This window comes from Sinocyclocheilus anshuiensis, unplaced genomic scaffold (genome assembly GCF_001515605.1).
Source record: "Sinocyclocheilus anshuiensis isolate Anshui unplaced genomic scaffold, SAMN03320099.WGS_v1.1 scaffold524, whole genome shotgun sequence".
Taxonomy (NCBI): domain Eukaryota; kingdom Metazoa; phylum Chordata; class Actinopteri; order Cypriniformes; family Cyprinidae; genus Sinocyclocheilus; species Sinocyclocheilus anshuiensis.
This window is the reverse complement of record NW_015555703.1, coordinates 2,567,472-2,587,172: the sequence shown is the minus strand read 5'-3', so window position 1 is coordinate 2,587,172 and position 19,701 is coordinate 2,567,472. Positions and strand designations below refer to the sequence as shown.

Here is a 19,701-nt window from a genome sequence, read left to right as displayed (position 1 = left end):
TGCTTGATAACAGCACGGCACAAACCTTTGTCTCCTAATTAGGAGCCAAAATAGATCAAAATTAAGTCTGCTTTTTAAAATAAAGAAAAGAATCAGGAGAATGGATAGTATATGCATCTTAAACCAGCAGGGAAACTCTGTATATTTGTGCCGTGTGCTCATGTCAAAGGATCAAGTTCAACTGGAAACCTGTAGCACATAAATGCGCACATCAACCCGATCACTTTGTTTGGCAATCACATTAACACTATGGTCAAATTCATCAATTGGAATGATTTCATTCCGACTGAAACAAAGGGTGTCCATGTAAACGTAGCTACTGGTTCCCAACAATGTTCCTGGAGCCCCCAACACTGCACATTTTGAATGTCCCCTTTATCTGGCACACCAGGTCTTGGAGACTATAGTAATGAGCTGATGACCTAAATCAAGTGTGTTTGATTAAGGAGACATGCAAAATAAGCAGTATTGGGGTACTCCAGGAACGTGATTGAGAACCACTGGTTTATGTACAATCATAAGGGAAGTGTACTCACATCCAGCATTAGATCTGGCATGGCGTGTTGCTGTCTATTTGTGCTGTGCACCTGGCACACACTTGCTCTTGCATCAGGGAGTCATGCTTGAAAAATGTAGGCTGCATCCTAAGGAGCCTGAGGATTTGGTGAAAGTGTTTGATGAAGCACATGTGGACATAAGGCTCAGGAACACTTAATTTTCCACTTTCCACTCCATCTTTTGCACAGTTGAGCGTGCAAGCCTTTTTAAAGTACACTCCACCTTGCAAGGCAGACCTTTCTTTTCTAGCTCTCAAATGACTCACATTCATTGCTGTCTGCGTGGACATCAGCTGATGACAAAAATCCTGCAGACTGTCCTCAAGCTGGAAAGGAATGTGGACAAATAGTTGCATCAGATGAATAAACATTGTCTGCTTGTGTTCTCCCTGAAATTCCAAGCTCCCCACAGCGGGGTTGAAGCTCTGACCTAAATGGCTTGTGTTGGAGTGCTATATGTTTTCTTGGCATTTCACCCTTAGCTTCCAGGTGCTGTGAAAAAGGGTTTAACTGATCCCTCAAAAAATTGGCACATTTCCATTTGGAATTCTGAGGTTTTCAGTAATAGGTGTAGTTTCCAAACTATCGGCTTCTGATACAGTGTCTCATTCCTTCATTCCTTTTTGCACCTCTTATAATATTCAAAACCTTTTGTACAGGTTGGAAAGAAATCAGATGTATCATGGCCCCAGTCATCTCCTGAATCAGGTTTGAGGTCACATTTATCATTGTTCTGCAAATTGTTGCAGCTGCAATACAGTCATTTCAATAGGAATCCACATCATTTGGAATTTTGCATGAGGGTTTCACAGATTTCGCAACTAGTTCAAATTGGTCTTGTGAACTAGCCACGTTAACAAACAGAAAACTGCTTCATTTTAAAGTGACATCTGTGTGAGATGTTCTTCATACATCGCAACACTACTGATAATAGAAAATTGACCTTTTTTTTAGCCAACAAATTTTCACTAATGTGACCACATTTTTACAAGGCAAAATCAGCAAAACATATAATCCATTTGCTCCATTTCAGAGCTGGACATGGGTTTCTTTAAGAGACACTTGTTACTATGCTAACTCAACCGAAATGGCAGTTTAGTACAAAAATCATTTCAATGTATGCTTTAAGAAAAGTCAATATAAAATAAAGACAGAAGCCTTTTTTTTCGCCTAAATTAATATCCTGTTTCGCTCTAAAATACATCAAATTTGGATATTAAAATGGGTTACATGTTGACTTTAAAGTTTTGCTAAAACATAAAAAATAACAATACAAATAACTAGCAACAGTTTATTTATATTGCAAGTAATTCATCAGGCAAGCTATGAAGAGATCTTAAGTTATTTTTCACATACTTCTAACAAAACTGTTTTGCTAGTTTGATGCCGCACTGAATGAGAATGATATATCTGCAAACAAGAAAAAATCATCACATTTATTCGATATCAAACAAGAGTTGAACGTACATCTGCAACGACAATGGGGTCTTAAAAAAGACTGAAGTGAATATCAACAGTTACATCACACCCACTTTCGTTCCAACCCTTTTTATTTCATACTTCATATAATAAATTATTTAGTGCCAAATACTGAGATATGTTTTTAAGACAATAACATGAATGTTATTGATCCCTGACAAAGTCAAAGCATTTTTTTAATCCAATTCACTCCAAACTTCCTTTAAGCTAAAAAAAACAAGGAAGCTTCTTTTTGTACATTTACGTTGGCAAAATACAACTTCCATGATAAAATCCATAACTGAACACATCAGTCACAAGCGGAGATGTGGTGATTATGGGTTGAACTGGCTTTCTTTACACCTGGTACTGCAAAATAGATTTTCTTTAGTTGTCATTCATACAACAGTTATTTGTGCAATAGAGAAAATATAAGGCCTGAGTCTGGGATATTAATTCACTCTTTTCATTTCCTGTATCACAGTCTTTCCAAGAAGGGAAGATTTACCTGCAAACTGGCTGGGAGTGTTTTCAAAGTCCTACAAAAATCAGACATTGGCATGTTTCTTTTTTTTTATATATATATACTGTACAAATCTTTTGGCAGATGTAGACAATGCCAGTCTTGACACTTTCCGCTCACTTCGAGCAGTTCGATCAGTACAACAGAAGAGTTTGACTAGACCATCAGTTCTGTTACTAAAAAACAATTGATTGTGCCGTTGACTAGTCCTCTTTTCGTGTCATCTGTGGATGGGAGAAGCAAAAGAGGAAAATGAAGGAAAGGGAACATTCTTGGCTCAGAGGCTGGTGATTAGCTGCATCTGTCCATCGCTAGCAGGTTCTTCCTCTAGTGGAAGGCAGCCCTCGGGGAGCCCGGGGCCAATACAGCCCTCGCTAGTGCCTCGACGGCTGATCTGATAGTAGGAAAGCTGTTGAGTCCCGTCTCCCAGGTCGGGCAAGCTCTTGTAGCATTGTTCCTCAGTTTCACTTTGGGCGGATGAGCAAGGAGAACCGTCGTCCTGTCCGCTGACAAGGTCAGGAGATTCGGAGGACTGAGAGTCTCTGAGATTGGGCATGCTTGTGTACAACGAGTCCCTGTTATTCGGCGAGGGCGCGTCATCTAACTCTTTCGTGCTCTCCTCATCTTCTTCTGCCTTTCTGCTGTCCTTCTGCAGCCTGACGGCCTGTTGAGACGCCTTTTGAGCGCTGTAAAGTAGCGAATGAGTTCGTTGGGGCAAAAGCGGGGCCTCGAGGGCCTCCCGGTCGCTCGGGTGAAGGAGAAGAAGCTCCAGTGCCGGGTGGCTAGAGGATGGCGGCAAAACGGAGGTGTCGGCAATTATGGTATCATCTTCACTCCGGTCGTCGAAGGTTTCCTGCGGACCCTGGTGGCTGTTGTCAGACACCGGTTGGCATTTTGAGCTGGTTTGGTTTTGCGGTGGCCGACGAGGCCTCAGGTTGTTGTGAACCAGCTCGGAGATGATCATCTTCTCAAAGGCAGCGTCATCCAGACGCAAAGCGTCAGCGGGCGGGCAGCACAACGCAGGGTCTTCGTAGTCGTCCTCTCGCAGTGAGTAACTGTTGTTGAAGTTGTCGTTGAGAGGGAGCGTGTCCATGGTGCTGACATCCCGGCTGTTGGTTAGCGAGTGCTGGCCTGAAATGAAAACAAAACAATTCAGTACCACAAAGCTGCTGGAAATAAACAAATACTAGGTATTTGTTACTATTAAGGACATGGGATTTCTCATCACACTCATTACATGCCAAATGACAACTAAAAATAATGTATTGAAACTAGGGCTGTCGATTTAACGTTAATTTGGTGCGATTAATTATGGATAACATAATGCATTCTGTACATCGTCTTACACTGCATGCAGTTGCAGGATGACGACTATGTGATGAAGCCTATTAGAATGCAGTTACGTGCCCCTGAAATTCAAGATATGAGGGCAAAAAATGCCCCTGTATGGGTTTTTGTCTTATATTTATATCATATGATAGAGTTCAGCAATATCACACGAGCAAGAGTGCTGTTACATTTTAGACACGATCCTGTTAATATTGTCTGTTTTGCTCAATTTCACAAATTAAAATAGTTCTAAACAAAGAGCAATACACGGCAGTGTTTTATTACTGAATGAATCCACGTTTCTGAATGAATCGAGTGAGCCTATGATTCAATGACTCATTCGACATTCTTGAGTGAATCAAGTTGTTTGAACGAATCGATTGAATGATTGAGTGAACGGACTCGCTGATTAAGTGTCTTGCTGCCACTTACTGGTGGTTTAGGATCATATTTAGAGTAGAATTGAATTTTTCAGTTATTTCAATATTAGATTTTTTTTTTTAAAACAATACCGATTTATTTTTTGTAATGTTTATTCAAAGCTTTTCTCACCTAACACAACATTGACTTAAAATGATTTTTGGAGGGTAATTTCTCAGCCAAAATTGATGTGCAAATGACTCAATTTTAATAATTAATCTGCATCATGTATCTAATTAGATTAAAATATTTAATCTCTTGACAGCCCTAATTAAAACCTAAAAAAGAGTAGAGATGCATGTTACTGAACAGATACGGTTCAAACAAAACTTTCAATGTTTCATAAACTGATGTCTTTAACAGCACAGCACAGAGAATAAAGGCAGCCAAAGTACCTCTTTGCAAAACACAAAGACCAGCATTCTTTTTTTTTTCCCCCACAGAAAAACATAAGCATAAATACAAAACATGCTGTAAATGTCTGCATCGAACACAACAGAGATGAATGGTTTTTATGGAGCACACAGATCACAGACTGCAGGCAAAGGGTGCAAACACTCACATCATGTGTGTCTGCTCAGGCTAGCTGACCTGAGAACTGCCCATGTGCCAAAAGAAAAAGAGTGAAACAACGGCTTTTTAAAAAAAATTGCAGCAAAGACAGAAACGTGAGAAATCACCAAGCAGAAAGCTTACAGACTTCAAAGGTCTGAATTCAGTCCATCAAGATCCACCACACGTATTTCATTTCACACACAATTTGAACAAATAAATAACATAAATAAAGAAATATGCAAACGATTTTAATGTGCCACACTGAAAGGCTGACATGATTCCCCCCCCATAAATTAGGGTTAAGGAAAATTCTAAATGTAAGACTTCTTTCTTTTTCAGTTCAAGTTTGAATTTGAATGGAATTGGCCAGGCCCCACAGGATGCTGAATTATAATTTGAAGTTGTCTACAAATGTTTTATGTTCATTATTATGACAGCCTGCTATTCCCTGATATAAATCTTTAGGTTCAACACTATTAACAACTATTAAAAGTGGTTATTATAGTGATTTGAGCTATAATAACATACAATAAGTATGCTAATAATGCACATAAAAAGGAATGTCAATTTATTGATACATTAAAAAATAAAACAATTGAAATATAAATGAATGAAAATGAAATGCTAATTTGCATAAGCGATATTTCAAACACGTATCAATATCAAATTGTTGTGTAATAATAACACACTTATAGGGCGATTCATACTGAAATGAAAAAATACACTTTCAGCAATTATATTAATTTCTTTAGATTGGTTTCATTTGGAATTCTACTACATTTAATTCAAATCTGAATTATGATTCTCCATCCTGTCCTGGTTGTTCCGTACTTCTTGGGAGCTTTTTTTAGAAGAATTTTTATTGTAACCTTCCTCTGATTTGTGTCTCGTCACAATCCTGTCTCTAAGCTCTGCAGGTTTTTTTCTGGCTTGGTTTTTGCTCTGATATGCATTTACATATATAGACAGGTGTGGTCTTTCTAAAATATGTCCAGTCAATTGAATTCAACAGATTCAGATTTACTCCAATCAAAGTGTAGAAACATGTTAAAGGTGATCCACAGAAATGCGATCAGCTTTTTCTTTTCTTTTTTTTTTATCAATTTTTCTTTCTTGTTCATCCCTATCTTTAGCACCCTTCTTCCCAATTCAAATTTTATTCAAATTCAGGAATTGGAATTTAAAACGTATTCTCGATTGACTTTTGGAATGGTGGCCAGCTCGGTCATATCTAGATGAAAAACTAGAATCAATATTTTCATTTGGCTCAAAAACCATTTCAGTCAGTAACTGAAGGATTTGTGAGTTGACTTCAGTAGTGAGCGGATCTATCAGAAGGCTGAATGCAGGAGTAACAGGTGTAACACTCAAGCAATCTTTAAAAGAAATGAATAAATATTGATTACACTTTATTTTGATAGTCCACTTTACACATTCTACTAACTATAAGTAACTTAGTGAAACTGCATGTCAACTAATTCTCATTCGAGCATTAGTAGACTGTTAGGTTAGGGTTAGTAGACATGCACTTGCAAAGTTAACATCAAAATGAAATCAAAAACATCAAAATAAAGTGTTATCTGAATATTTTCTGCTTAGGCCTACAGTATATGAATGCATTAACATCTTAAGTCAAAATTACAAAGCAGTATGAAAAAGCAGTATCTCTTGACTAATAAAATTAATTGGTGATAGAAATCATACAGTTTATGAACTGCTGTTTCATGTGGAGCAGAAGATGGATTTAAATTTCCGTAGTTTGAAATAAACATAAGATGTGAAAAAAACATATCTGTGCTCTGCTGTGAAATAAGGCATCAAAGAGTTGAACGGGAGGAGAGAGAGAGAGACAATGAAGGACAAAAATAAAGCAAACAACCATAAAACATCATCTCAGCCAAGATTATTAGCATTTGTTTATGCGCTGGCGATGGGTTTGATCCAGTCAGGTGCTGTCTGGAGAAGCAGGCCAACAGATGCAGACAGAATGCTGTTGGACAAGCTGGAAAGCCAGGAGAAAGCCAGGCCAGATCTTTGATTGCTCAGTGTTGCAAATTTACAAATGCTTTTCCTGCTAGTGTTTGTTTGTCTAGGTGGACTGTAAAGACCGAAGGTCTCAGTCGGAGCGAGCTGATCAGTTTCTTTTGCTCACTCCTTCTGCATGCAGAGCATTTATGCTGCAGTCAGTCCTGAAACATGGCTATGAAGACATTACGCTGCCCCAAACAGAAATAAAACTCTTATCTTTCATCAGAGTGAAAGCATTTGTCCACATGTCCGTAAACAGCACTGAAACTATCAACATTCTAATGCATTTCTACACTATTTGAGAGACTGACAGTGATTATTCATCACTTATTTCATTGTATGATGTAAATTTGCATACTCTACCATAAAACTGTTAAAGTACAGAATATCTGTTTTTTTAATACACACACACACACACACACACACATATATACATATATATATATATTTTTTTTTTTTACATATAATGAAAATGCATGGTGATCGCTGCGTTCACCTCAAATTTTGGGTGGTTTATTAAAATTGCTGTATGTTTATATTAAACTGAGATTAAACTAGAGTCTCCTTACATACTAAAAATGACCCTCTCTAAAATAAAATAAAATCCATTAAGATAAAAAGTGAAATGAAAATAATAGAAAACACTGACAAATTTGCATACTCTACCATAAAACTGTTAAAGTACAGAATATCTGTTTTTTTAATACACACACACACACACACACACACATATATACATATATATATATATATTTTTTTACATATAATGAAAATGCATGGTGATCGCTGCGTTCACCTCAAATTTTGGGTGGTTTATTAAAATTGCTGTATGTTTATATTAAACTGAGATTTAACTAGAGTCTCCTTACATACTAAAAATGACCCTCTCTAAAATAAAATAAAATCCATTAAGATAAAAAGTGAAATGAAAATAATAGATAACACTGACATTATGCCAATTACAGGCTGCCCCATGAGTAATTTAGTTTCAACTTAAAAAAGTGTTTGTGCTGCTTTAAAATGTTAAGTTTAGTCAACCTGTAATGTGAAGTTGTTTTAAGTGACAACTTGGATATTTGAGTTATCCGGCAAAGTTATTCTAATCAATGCATGACTCACAAAACGTCTCACAAAATGCATCAAAATGAAAAGTGTTAACTAATAAATTGGAGGTAATGGTATAAAAAAAAATCAAAAGATTTATGCAGCTGAAAAACAAATTTTTTGAAAGGCAGAATGGCTGCGGTGGTTTCATTACAGATTCCTGTGCCAATCGTGCTGTGAAAAAGCCTGGATTTTTCCAACCCACATTCCCAAACGGCAGAAAGAGAAGCGCCCCGTAAAGCACCTGGAGAGTGGAAAGCTGGAGGAGAAGGGGTGTTGCAGACGATGGTTTCGGCGAGAAGGTTGTTATAGCGGCTGTTAGTGTCGTGAGTCCTGAGGAGAGGGTTAGTTAGCAGATAGTTGCCGGTCATTCCTGTTGAATAAATAAAGAGAGGAGAATGAGCGTGAACAAGAGAGGTTTAGGAAAACAACAGAAGAGACAGAATTACGTGATTACTAAAGTGAGCTGAAACAGCCACTCAGATGCCATCGCTATGCGTGTGAAAAGCTGCACAGAAGAACAAAATGTTGTCTGATCGTATATTTCAGATATGTGAACAGAACAGCCCACCAAGCAAATGTTTTACTTGAGCACAAGTGAACAAAAATATCTCTTTTATCTCACTAGAACTGATAAAATGTTTGACTTTCAGACACTAATATTTATAAATGTCTCCGTTTACAGCATGCATCTGCCACATTACAGATTAATCTTTTCAGAATATACTTATGAGAGCTACAAAAAACACTATTACATGAACTTTCAATTCCCAATTTTAAGTGTACCAAAGAACACTGGATAAGCCAAACTTTTCCTGCATCATACCTGAGCATATTATGTTAGTATGACTCGCTCGGTCACGTCTAACAGCTCTGAACATCAAACTCTCTTCAGCAACACCTAAATAATTGATCATTTTTAAAAAGCACCCTGGCCGCTCTCCAACCTAGGACAAAGACCTGTTTTATCGTGATTGTTTAGGTGTAAAATCAATATTTCTTAATGACAGTTGTCATAAACATGCATAAAAAACCTTCATATTCATGTGTCATGTCATGATTATGAAGGTGTCATGTCAGTCTTATGCACACCCCTTCAAGTAGTGTAACCAAAAAGGGACATTAGTACCCCAAATATATCTTCATTACTTGTCGTGTTACTAGAGAGAAAGAGCAAAATACGTCTAAATGCATACAAGTGTTCACTTTAAAAACGATTAGTGGTATTTGCCAGCATTGCTCACTTGTTGATCTTGCTTTTATCTGCTTTTATCTATCTTCATATAATTAAATTCATATATATATTTTTTTTTAAATTAAAAAAGTTTAAATATTAAATTAATACAAAGATTTTTTTTAATTATACAACCTATGCACTCTCACTGTGGATTTATGTAAAATAATTTTATTTATATAATAATTTTGTATAATCATATTATCAGCTATTTTAATATTACATTATAATGCGTTTTAATTGTCCATAATAATTTTTCCATCATCAGCTCAGTAGTAAATTAACATCAAGCTTCCCTGTGCATACGCTTGTAAACTAAACTAACCACGAAATTTCAATCCTATTACACAGAAAGCTTATATTGAGTGTACTTAAACTCAGTTGGATTAGTTTGAAATTGTCAAACTAAAACAGATCCTGAGTTTGTTCAATGCACTTTGTGGCTACAGGCTGCATTAACAGTTTTTTCCATCATGGTGCAAATAAATAAATCATACAGAATAATGATGTGTCGCTATTTACCCTAATTTAAAAGGCCTGATGAAGACAGAAGGAAATAAACGAATTATAACTTTCACATAAACATCTCTGGAACACGTAGAAAAGCCCTGTAGTATCTATGAACCCATAGTAGTGTGTGTGAGAGCCCAGCATTCGATCCGTCACCTTGGTTTAGAGTGGAAGTGCTGTTGATATCTCCGGAGATGAAGGACGACTCTGACTGTTTCCTCACAGTGTCGTTCCACATCCTCCTGATGCGGCTCTGCGGCGACAGAACGACACGTTCACTGATTAACGCGGCTAATATTCATGCAGCACCGGCAAACAGCTTTGTACTGTTAAGCAAGACTATTAACACCACATGTGGAATAAAAGACTGCAAAAGAAAATGTCTAAGCAACACATTCTGAAGATTACATCTGCTGCAGCTTCACAAATCCCTCACAATAATTACTCTAACAACTCATGGCAAGTGCAAACAAGAATATTCTGTTTATTCTTCAATACTTACCGAATTATTACAGTATAGATACTTTCAGAAATGGGTATTATTAATGGAACGTTGCGGTTTCAATACAGATTAAGCTCTATCAACAATTATTTGTGGTTTAATTGTGGTATAATGCTGACTACAACAGAAAATTGTGCTGAATCCTTCAGTTTGAATTTTCTGCAAAGCTGCTTTAAATTATATAAAAGCACCATACAAATAAAAGAGGATTGAAGTGAATTTGGGGGGGAAAATGCAGTGGCATTAATGAACTTACAATGAAAGTCTATGGGGTAAGACACTGTGGAAAGATTTAAAAGAATGTGAAGCTTTATTTTTGTTAAAACACTTACAGTACATAAACTATTTAGTTATTTGAGCTTAAAGTTGTATAAATCATCATTTTGAACTACTTTTCTAAGTAGATGAACCTCTATTCGTTAAATACGTTAAATAATACAAATACACTTTATGGATTTAATTTCACTTTATTTATCAGTGTGTTTGCTGCTGGCCTTCGATGATAAAATTAAAAAAGAAAAAAAAAAAAAAAAAATTAATTTGTTCGTTACATATGTCTACATGCATAATTTTTTATGCTTTTTGCTGAAATGAGAGTATTAAACTTGCTTTTCCATTTTTTTTTATATCCATAAAGGTGAATTTGTGTTGCATCCTTTCAAAGCATAATATCATACATTTTACTCAGCTACATTTCATTGTTATTCATTATTTTGAACTGAATAAATAGACACCTGCTTCGAGACTCCATAGCAATGTCCGATTCATGAACAAGCCAATTCTCTTCACTGAATCTGCTGAACCGGCTCAAACGTGAATACAACTCTAGCTGTTCTCATGTCAACACGTCACTGATTTAATGATCTGGTCGGGACGAGTCTTCAGTTAACGTCTCGCTGAATTGTTCATATCTGGCTCAAAATGAACAGGTAGATCCAGCTTGAGCACGGCAGTTTCTTTCTAAACAGCTGAATGATTGATTCTTTAACTTGTCCGTTTAAGGTAATACAGATAGAGAAGCGCAAACCTTGTTTACAATCACTACTGCAGAGAAGAGAGAGACTATATCAATAAAGAAGAAGAAAAAACAGAGTGTAACTCAGATGTACCTGTGTAGCAGATGAATATCGAGCAGTGGACCTGGAGGCCGAGGTTTTGTTAACAGCGTGAGATCCTTCAGCAGGAAGACCAGTACAGCACTGAGACTGCCGGAAACACTTGCTGTACTCTTTACGCACCTGTGATGACAGAATCCAACACCAGCTCCGTTAACAACCAAACACAAGCGAAACCAAGACACTATTTACAGTAAAGGAAAGAGTAGGAGATGTGACATATCATAAAACGAATTTGTATGTTTTCTCATTAGGCACTGAATCTGTTACCCATTAAAGGTCAGCCAATGACATCGCTAGCCGGTAATGAAACGTGACGACTAATTAAGTATAATATTTTATACAATAGTTCTTTCTGTTCCTCGAATCTGATTGGCTGAGAGCCTTTTCCAGCGGTGCGATATTCTAGTGATAACAGAACTCTAACCGTTCCACCGTTTGTATCACTCCACTTGCAGTATTTCTCACAGCGAGAGTCAAGGACGGACGCCCAAATCCACTATAATTTAATAAATAATACTGTTTTTGTGCCACGGAATGTAGTTTTAAGAGTTTTTTAGGCAAGAATATAGTTGTTTAGACTTAACGTGGTTTGTTAATAAAGATAAAGTCTATTTGAAAATTTGCTTCGATGTTTTGGGAGATGTGAGCTCCAGGGCGTGAACCCGCAGAGAGCAGCCTTTTATATTGAAAGAGATTGAAACAGGATTGTAAACAAGGAGGTTATTTTTACTTTCAATAACAGTTTGTAAGATGCAGTTAACAGATGCAGTGAGCAGTGCTGTCATCAGAAATCATTCTTAACATATGAAAGAACAGTACGACAAAGATATCGCTTTCCTCAGCGGACATTCACTCTAATGTTTTATTGTGAATATGAGATTGAGCTGAAGAATGAATGCTGTATCTGATGCAGGTAATCACACTCGCTCAGTCCATCTCTCTCTCATCATACTCGACTCAATACAGTGATACAATAAGCTTTTAATGAAACAACTCAACTTTCCATCGTTACTAGTTCTAAAGTGACGTTTTTGAATTAGTAACGGAGGCTTGTTCTCAGCTGATAAACTGTCAAACTGAGATTTGAATCTGTGGCGTTAGGAAATAGTTCTGCTCAAAAGAGGGTTTTAACAGACACTCCGTTGTTGTCTCCTTATTTACACACTTGTGTCGTTGAACTGTTGTATAAACGGAATATTGCTCAATTAGTTACATGTTCAGAGCCACTGCAGATACTTTTGCAGATTATGAACCCTTTGAACTAAAGGTATAACCCTTTATTAAGCGAGGTGTTTGCATTAAACATTCTTCAAACATTCACACTTTTGCCTTGTGTGAGATGTACAATTTATCTTGTGCTCATACAGTGTTTACACTTAAGGTAAGCACAGATTAAAAAAAAGTGTGTGAGAGTTAGTTAAATGATTAATTTGGATTACACTTGTGGTAAATACACCACATGTGCTTCTTAAATACAGACAGCTGCTGATTTCTGCAACAGATGTTCTTCACTCATCTCACAATCACAAAAAAACAAGATATAATATTCCTTAAAATCAATAAAAGCCCAGAAGGGAGTACAAACACAGAACTTAATGAACACCTGTCATAATTAAATGTTACATAATACAAATACACTTTATGGATTTAATCTCACTTTATTTACTAGCATCTTTGCTGCTGTCCTTCGATTATAAAATTCAAACAACAAATGTCTTTATGGACAAACATTATTTTAAGGTCCAATTCTCACCATTTACTAACAATTAACTGACTTTTGCCTCAATAAACTCATAATTTGCTGCTTATTAATAATTAGTATGGTAGTTAAGTTTAGGTATTGGGTCGGGTTAAGGGATCTAGAATATGGTCATGCAGAATAAGGCATTAATATGTGCTTTATAAGTACTTATGAACAGTCAATATGCTAGTAATATGCATGCTAATAAAAATTGGTCCCTAAAGTGTTACCATCTTTATGTTAAATATCATATTTCTATTTAATTTTGTTGGCTGAAATGAGAAAGTTGAACTTGTTTCTCCAGTTTATTTTAATTTCCGTAAAGTCTAATTTTTATTGCATCCTCTATTGTACAATTGTGAATTAGCATTTCATTTTATTCGTTTCATATTGTGGATGGTGTTAAAGGACCTATAATTTTATTTTGGTAAGACGTTACAATAAATTCTCATTTGTTAACATTAGTTAATGCATTAACTAACATGAACTAACAATGAACAATATATTTTTTACAGCATTTATTAATCTTTGTTAATGTTAGTTAATAAAAACGTTCTTGTTCATGTTAATCCACAGTACATTAACTAATGTTAACAGATACAATTATAAATGTTAATAATGTATTAGTTAGTTTTGAACTTCATATTAACTAACATTAATAAATACTATATAATTATTGTTCATGTTAACTAATATAGTTAATTCATGTAAACAAATTAAACCTTATTGTAAAGTGTTACCGTTATTTTTATGTATATATTTATTTTCATTTAAATTAAAAGCTAACACCTCACTCCTCACATGCATTAAAATATAATATAAATAATATATAATTCATATTAAATATCATAAATAATCATCAGCAAAAGCCTGCCAAATTGTTTCACTGTGAACCACTTTAAACTGGAGCAGAAGTTCTATTATTGAAAAAAAAAACAAAAAAAACAACAACAACAAAAAAATCTTTATTTATGAAAACACCCTTTAAATGACCTTTCACACGCAAATGAGCTTGAAATAAAATTGGGCTGTTTCATGTTGACTTTTATCTTTTATAATTATGTATTAAAAACATATATTTACAAGATATAACCTCTTAAAACAGGCCTATGAAAAAAGACAACCTTGAAAATTTCTACTGACTTGCTGACAAAAACAAAATCATCAGGCATAAGCTCAAAAGATTTGAGTTTAATTAAATATGAGAAATAAACACTGAAGCCAGAAAATGCATTATGAGCCAACATTTAACTCATTCAGCGGCCTTCAATAATGAAGAAGCGTGGTGTATGACAAACCGATTCCTGTAGTGCGTCATGGGTTTACCTTCTTCTGCAGAAGACAGTGGAAGATGAAGATGAACATCCCTTGTAAGGTGTTGAAGATAGTGAAGAGGTACGCCATGATTACTGAAGAGTCGTTCAAGAAAAACAGGCCGAACGACCACGTCAGACAAACCAGACACAGCAGTGCGAAAGCACCAAACACCCAGGACCTGAAACCCACAGGACTACAGTTAGAAATACATTTCATAGCCTATTTTTAATCTACCCAGGCTCATTGAAAACACATGCCTCTAGCTGCATTTCCGCAAAACGCAAAAAACATATCTATACGTATGAATCGCTGCAGTTTCCAGTTGAACACTAGAGGCAGTAAAACAACGTTTATTCGTTTTCACACAAAGTATGATTTACAGGGCTAGAGTTTCGATTAAGAAAGCCTAATTTTCACACCTTGCACAATATTATGTTATGACTTAAAAATAATTTTAGCAAGCTGCCAGATTTGAAAACTGATACTTTTGAACATTCGCACAGTTTCATATGTTTGGGTTTTCTAATGCAGTAGTTTTGCTGGCGCTTCCGGTACGAATCCCCTGAAACTGCGGTTCGACAAAACAGCTCAAACCTGCGTAGAAGAACGTTAAAATAGCACGAGTGCATTTTTATATCACTATTGCATTCGCTAAGACTAGGGTAGGTTTAAGGTTGGGTTTGGTGTAGGAGGTTTGTTGTTTTCCAACACGATAGACCTTTTAGCGACACTCACCGGATATTCTGAACCGCCGCAATTCGTGCCTGAAGCAACGTAATAAAAAAACGTGTCACGGTCACATATTGCGTGCACGTTTTAGTGCCACACGCTGGACATTTCACTTTGAAACTGCTGCAGTAAATTACGTAACATCAGTATTTCACATATAGCATGTATTTCCAATGAGCCTGGGTTGCTTTTGTGAGCAATATCATACAACATCTGTTTATAAGTGGCAAACTCTCAGCAAAGCTTGCCGTAACTAAAAATAAATAAATACTTTTTTGTTGTCCCTTTCCTTCTCATTTATCTCATTTATTAATGACTAGCATCGAATATAATACTATGGAAGTCAATGGGTACCAGAAACTTTTAGGTTCTTCAAAATATCTTCTTTTGTGTTCAGCAAAAGAAATAAACTCGTACAGGTTTGGAACGACTCGATGGTGAGCAAATGATGACAAACTTCATTTTTAGGTGAACTATCCCTTTATTGTCAATTAACAGACGTTAGATTGCATTAGCTCTGTGTGCGTTTCTGAATTAGTTTAGGGCTGTTTTATGCATTGGTTAACCTCACTGACATCACGGTTGATTATAATGACAGCATCGGCGAGAGTGAAGAGCTCAAGAGTCGGTGAGGTCATGCTGAGCAAAACGCAGCTGATTTGAGTGGCATTGAGCTTATTTCCTCTCTGTCAGAGAGCTAATTAATTATCTCTGATTGGCTATTGCATTCATGTGCTCCGTTTTACTCCCAATACACAAACACAAATGAATCATTAAAGAGAACCAATTAAAAAATGTACTTTTATAAATTCAAGCCATTCCTATGATTAGACCACCCATACACACACACACACACACAAGTGTAAGACAGCCGTGTATCGCTGGATCAAATGTCCTGAACGGACGATCTCTTCAAATGGACACGACAAGAGGAGATTTCACGGCCCCCAGATGCAAGTTTAAAAGTAATTACAACTTTGGGTCCAAGAAAACATCTTGCTTATTATACCATCGTCCAGCTCATCTGGAAATATGCATTTAGTTCCCAAGGACAATGTTTATAAGAGTCAGACTGTGCTCTCACATTGCAGGAAGCAAATGCATTAGCTAATAACACAGTGCTTGAAAAGTTAATGTTTTCTGTAATTATTCCCAACCCCAATTAGCTGTATTTGAGCATTTACACGTCCAGCTCCAGATGCAACCTCTACATCATGAGCCGGCTCATTCAGCTACAATGCAACGGCCACATTGTTGTTATTAGCGTCTTGCCACTTTAAATAAAGCAATCAAGCTGATAAGTTGCGACAGCAAAATAGCTGAGTTCTGAACATGAAAGCAAATGTCAGAACATAAAACTGCACAGACAGCTGGCCTGAAACCGAGCTGCTGAGCGTGTACGACAGTATTGAAGGCTGAGCTTACCGTATGCTCTCCAGTCGGCTGGAATCAGGTTTCATAGACATTGAGTGCTTTACCATCTTGTACATTGTCACCACCAGAAAGATGAGATTGAGCTGTCGGAAAAGATAAAACATGTTGAGAAGACCACACAGTTCTTGGAAATCACGTTTGCAATTCATCATTCACATGGCATATTTGTCAAACATCATTTCATATTCACATTCCTAACGCACCATGTAACCATCTTTCTTGGGATCTGTGATCACTAGGCTATTAGACGACTAGCAATGGCATTAAAAAATAAAAATAAAGCATGGTTTATGTTGGCTGATCTGAACTACGAAGCATAGCTTTCAATAATTAATAAAGCATACAGCAATTGCAAAAATGCAAGAATGCATGAACTCTGCTGGGAGTATGGCATTATGCATAGACCATTTAAAAAGGTCTTGACAATTTTCTATTTTTAATCATTCTTAACAATGAGAACACGAGTCAGTACAGAAGTCTGTAAGAATGTTAATATTTCTCGAGACATAAACTATCACGCAGAAAATAAAGTGCTACCATTTGTTCCTTATTCTGATCTTAAAGATTATCGGAGACAAACTGCTCGTAGGCGCCTTCTCAGATGAGTGCAAGTCATAACTTTGGACCTGAAAATGTCTGCTTGCTGGCAAGAGCTTGTGTTTTTCTTCACCGCCCTGAACATGGGAATGTAATTCAGGCTGACCAAAGAAGACCTCTTAAAAAAACATACTTCAGGAAACAAAAAATGAGTCCCAAAAAAAAAGCATCATCTATTTTAAATATGTGGAACAAGAATAGAGCACCTCTATTAAAAGAAGCTTGTCTTAATTCAGTTGGTGGTGACAGAAAAGTTATTTTGTCCCCAGACTTGCCAAATTCCCCCCAAAAATATCCTTATATATAATAACAACATCCTGAGTCTAAAATGGCATAAAAGTAAGTGGGAAAACTATATTTTATTCCAAAATGTGGGTCACATATTGACAATGTAGCATTCAATTCAAGTACTAACTATGTGCATGGGTTAGTAAAGCACATGTTGTTAGTTTAGTATATTGTGTTTGGCTTCAATCCAAAATGAGAAAACCTACATTACAAATAAGTGAGCACATTACAGCTTTGCATACAAGAGAATGACACACACACACACACACACACACACACACACACACACACACACACACACAATGTTTTGATCGGTACAATTCCAGATATATATATGTATGTATGTATGGAATTGTACAGATCTGTCTATCTATCTATCTACACACACACACACACACACACACACACACACACACACAATGCAGCTAGAGAGAGAGAAAAAGAATATGCCCTTTGAAAAGAAAAGCACTGAAGTCTTTGCTTCGTCGATCATCAACACAAACCACATGTAAACACCAAAGAATTCAACTCAATTTCTCAGAGCCTTTCAAATATGGAGCGCCCCGCTCAAAAACAGAAGGAATTACAAAAAGAGGGGGACTGGGGGACATGAAGACAAAAGAAAGCAAGCAAGAAAAAAAAAAAAAGAAAATCTAAATTTGAACAACTACAAATGATTTGTTTAAATCTATACATGCTTTGCATTTACATTTGGCATTTAGCATTTATGCATTACATTTAGGCAGTACTTTTGACTTGTGCGCTACTTCTATTTGACTTATCCAAAGCTACTTACATACTGTATTATCCAGAATATGTCACATAAACATGCTGCAACTTGTATTCCAGAGCAACTTTTACAATGCAATTAAACGCCATGTTTGCAAATGAAATAATAGTTTAGCAACAAAAGGTTACATCGCAAATGTGAAAACATTTTTTTCCACTGAACTACATGCTATCTCTTGTTTCACTCACGTCTTTTTTTGTTCAGAAAAACGTTTATTTTCCTCTTTTCAAGAACTTTTAATCCTTATCGTCACATCCAACGTGGTAAAACAGAAAATACTGTAGACCAGATATATATTTTTACTCGTTAAAATGAGAGAAATAATTTTTCTAGTTCAGTAAGTAACTTGTCGGTGAATTAGACATTAATGGACCGCGTGTTTGTACAGAAATGTTTTCTTGTGGATTTCAGTTTTTATCTCGATCTCCTCACATTCAACTTTAACGGTTTGTTTTTCTTAGACAAGGTAAGGCATGTGAAGTTTATTTAGCGCATTTCCCACACACCGGTAATTCTGTTTGCTTTAAAATCTTTTAGCCTTGCGGTTTGTAATGAATGCCACTGTAATTTGTTTATTTTATACTCATATTCTTAATCCTTGCATTGTATACAATATGACTATATGACCCATGTGATTTATCAGTGTGTTTGGTTTCCCTCAACAATGCAATTTTGACCCGGTGCAGCTTATATTCAGATGAAAATATGAAAAATAATAACGTACACATTTGTGACCCTGGAGCACAAAAGCAGTCTTAAGTCGCTGGGGGATATTTGTAACAATAGCCAAAAATACATCGTATGGGTCAAAATTATAGATTTTTCTTTTATGCCAAAAATCATTAGGAGATTAATTAAAGATCATGTTCCATGAAGATTTTTTTGTAAATTTCCTACCGTAAATATATTAAAACTTAATTTTTGATTAGTAATATGCATCGCTAAGGACTTCATTTGGACAACTTTAAAGATGATTTTCTCAATTTTTTTTTTTTTTTTTTTTGCGCCCGCAGATTCCAGATTTTCAAATAGTTGTATCTCGGCCAAATATTGTCCGATCCTAACAAACCATACATCATTGTAAGCTTATCTATTCATCTTTCAGATTATGTATAAATCTCAATTTTTAAATAATGACACTTATGACTGGTTTTGTGCTCCAGGGTCACATTTGATCAGTTCATGCATTCCCTGGGAATTAAACTCATTGTTCTCTTGGTATTGCTAACACCACGGTGTACTGTTAATTATTTTGATTATGAATTATTCTATTTCTTTGATGAATCAGATAAAAGTCCAATTTAATTATCTGTATATAGTGAAAAAACATGGTTTTCCACATCTCTGGACCCTGTTTGGCTCAGGTCCTTCCTTCTGCCAGGCAAAAGTTGCATGTCTGAACACGTCTGAAAAGAAATAGTATACCTCTCTTTTTGATTTAAGGTATAATTCATGCCTGCAGCACAA

At 36.1% G+C, this 19,701-nt stretch overlaps 1 protein-coding gene across 4 annotated transcripts in view; it reads right to left on the bottom strand.

Annotated features, from left to right (window-relative positions):
• Window positions 1-2,590: 2,590 nt before the first annotated feature.
• LOC107671708 (adhesion G protein-coupled receptor L2-like) overlaps window positions 2,591-19,701 on the bottom strand; it is a 122,913-nt gene continuing 105,802 nt past the window's right edge. For 3 of the 4 annotated variants that reach the window (XM_016464639.1, XM_016464640.1, XM_016464641.1), the window contains 6 exons: window positions 16,551-16,642; window positions 14,406-14,574; window positions 11,330-11,458; window positions 9,875-9,971; window positions 8,219-8,347; window positions 2,591-3,669 (listed from right to left, as the gene is read on the bottom strand). In XM_016464639.1, the coding sequence (XP_016320125.1) occupies window positions 2,816-3,669; window positions 8,219-8,347; window positions 9,875-9,971; window positions 11,330-11,458; window positions 14,406-14,574; window positions 16,551-16,642 (1,470 nt within the window). In that variant the 3' untranslated portion in view covers window positions 2,591-2,815. The remainder of the gene's footprint in view (window positions 3,670-8,218; window positions 8,348-9,874; window positions 9,972-11,329; window positions 11,459-14,405; window positions 14,575-16,550; window positions 16,643-19,701) is intronic. The other variant, XM_016464642.1, reaches the window with a different exon arrangement.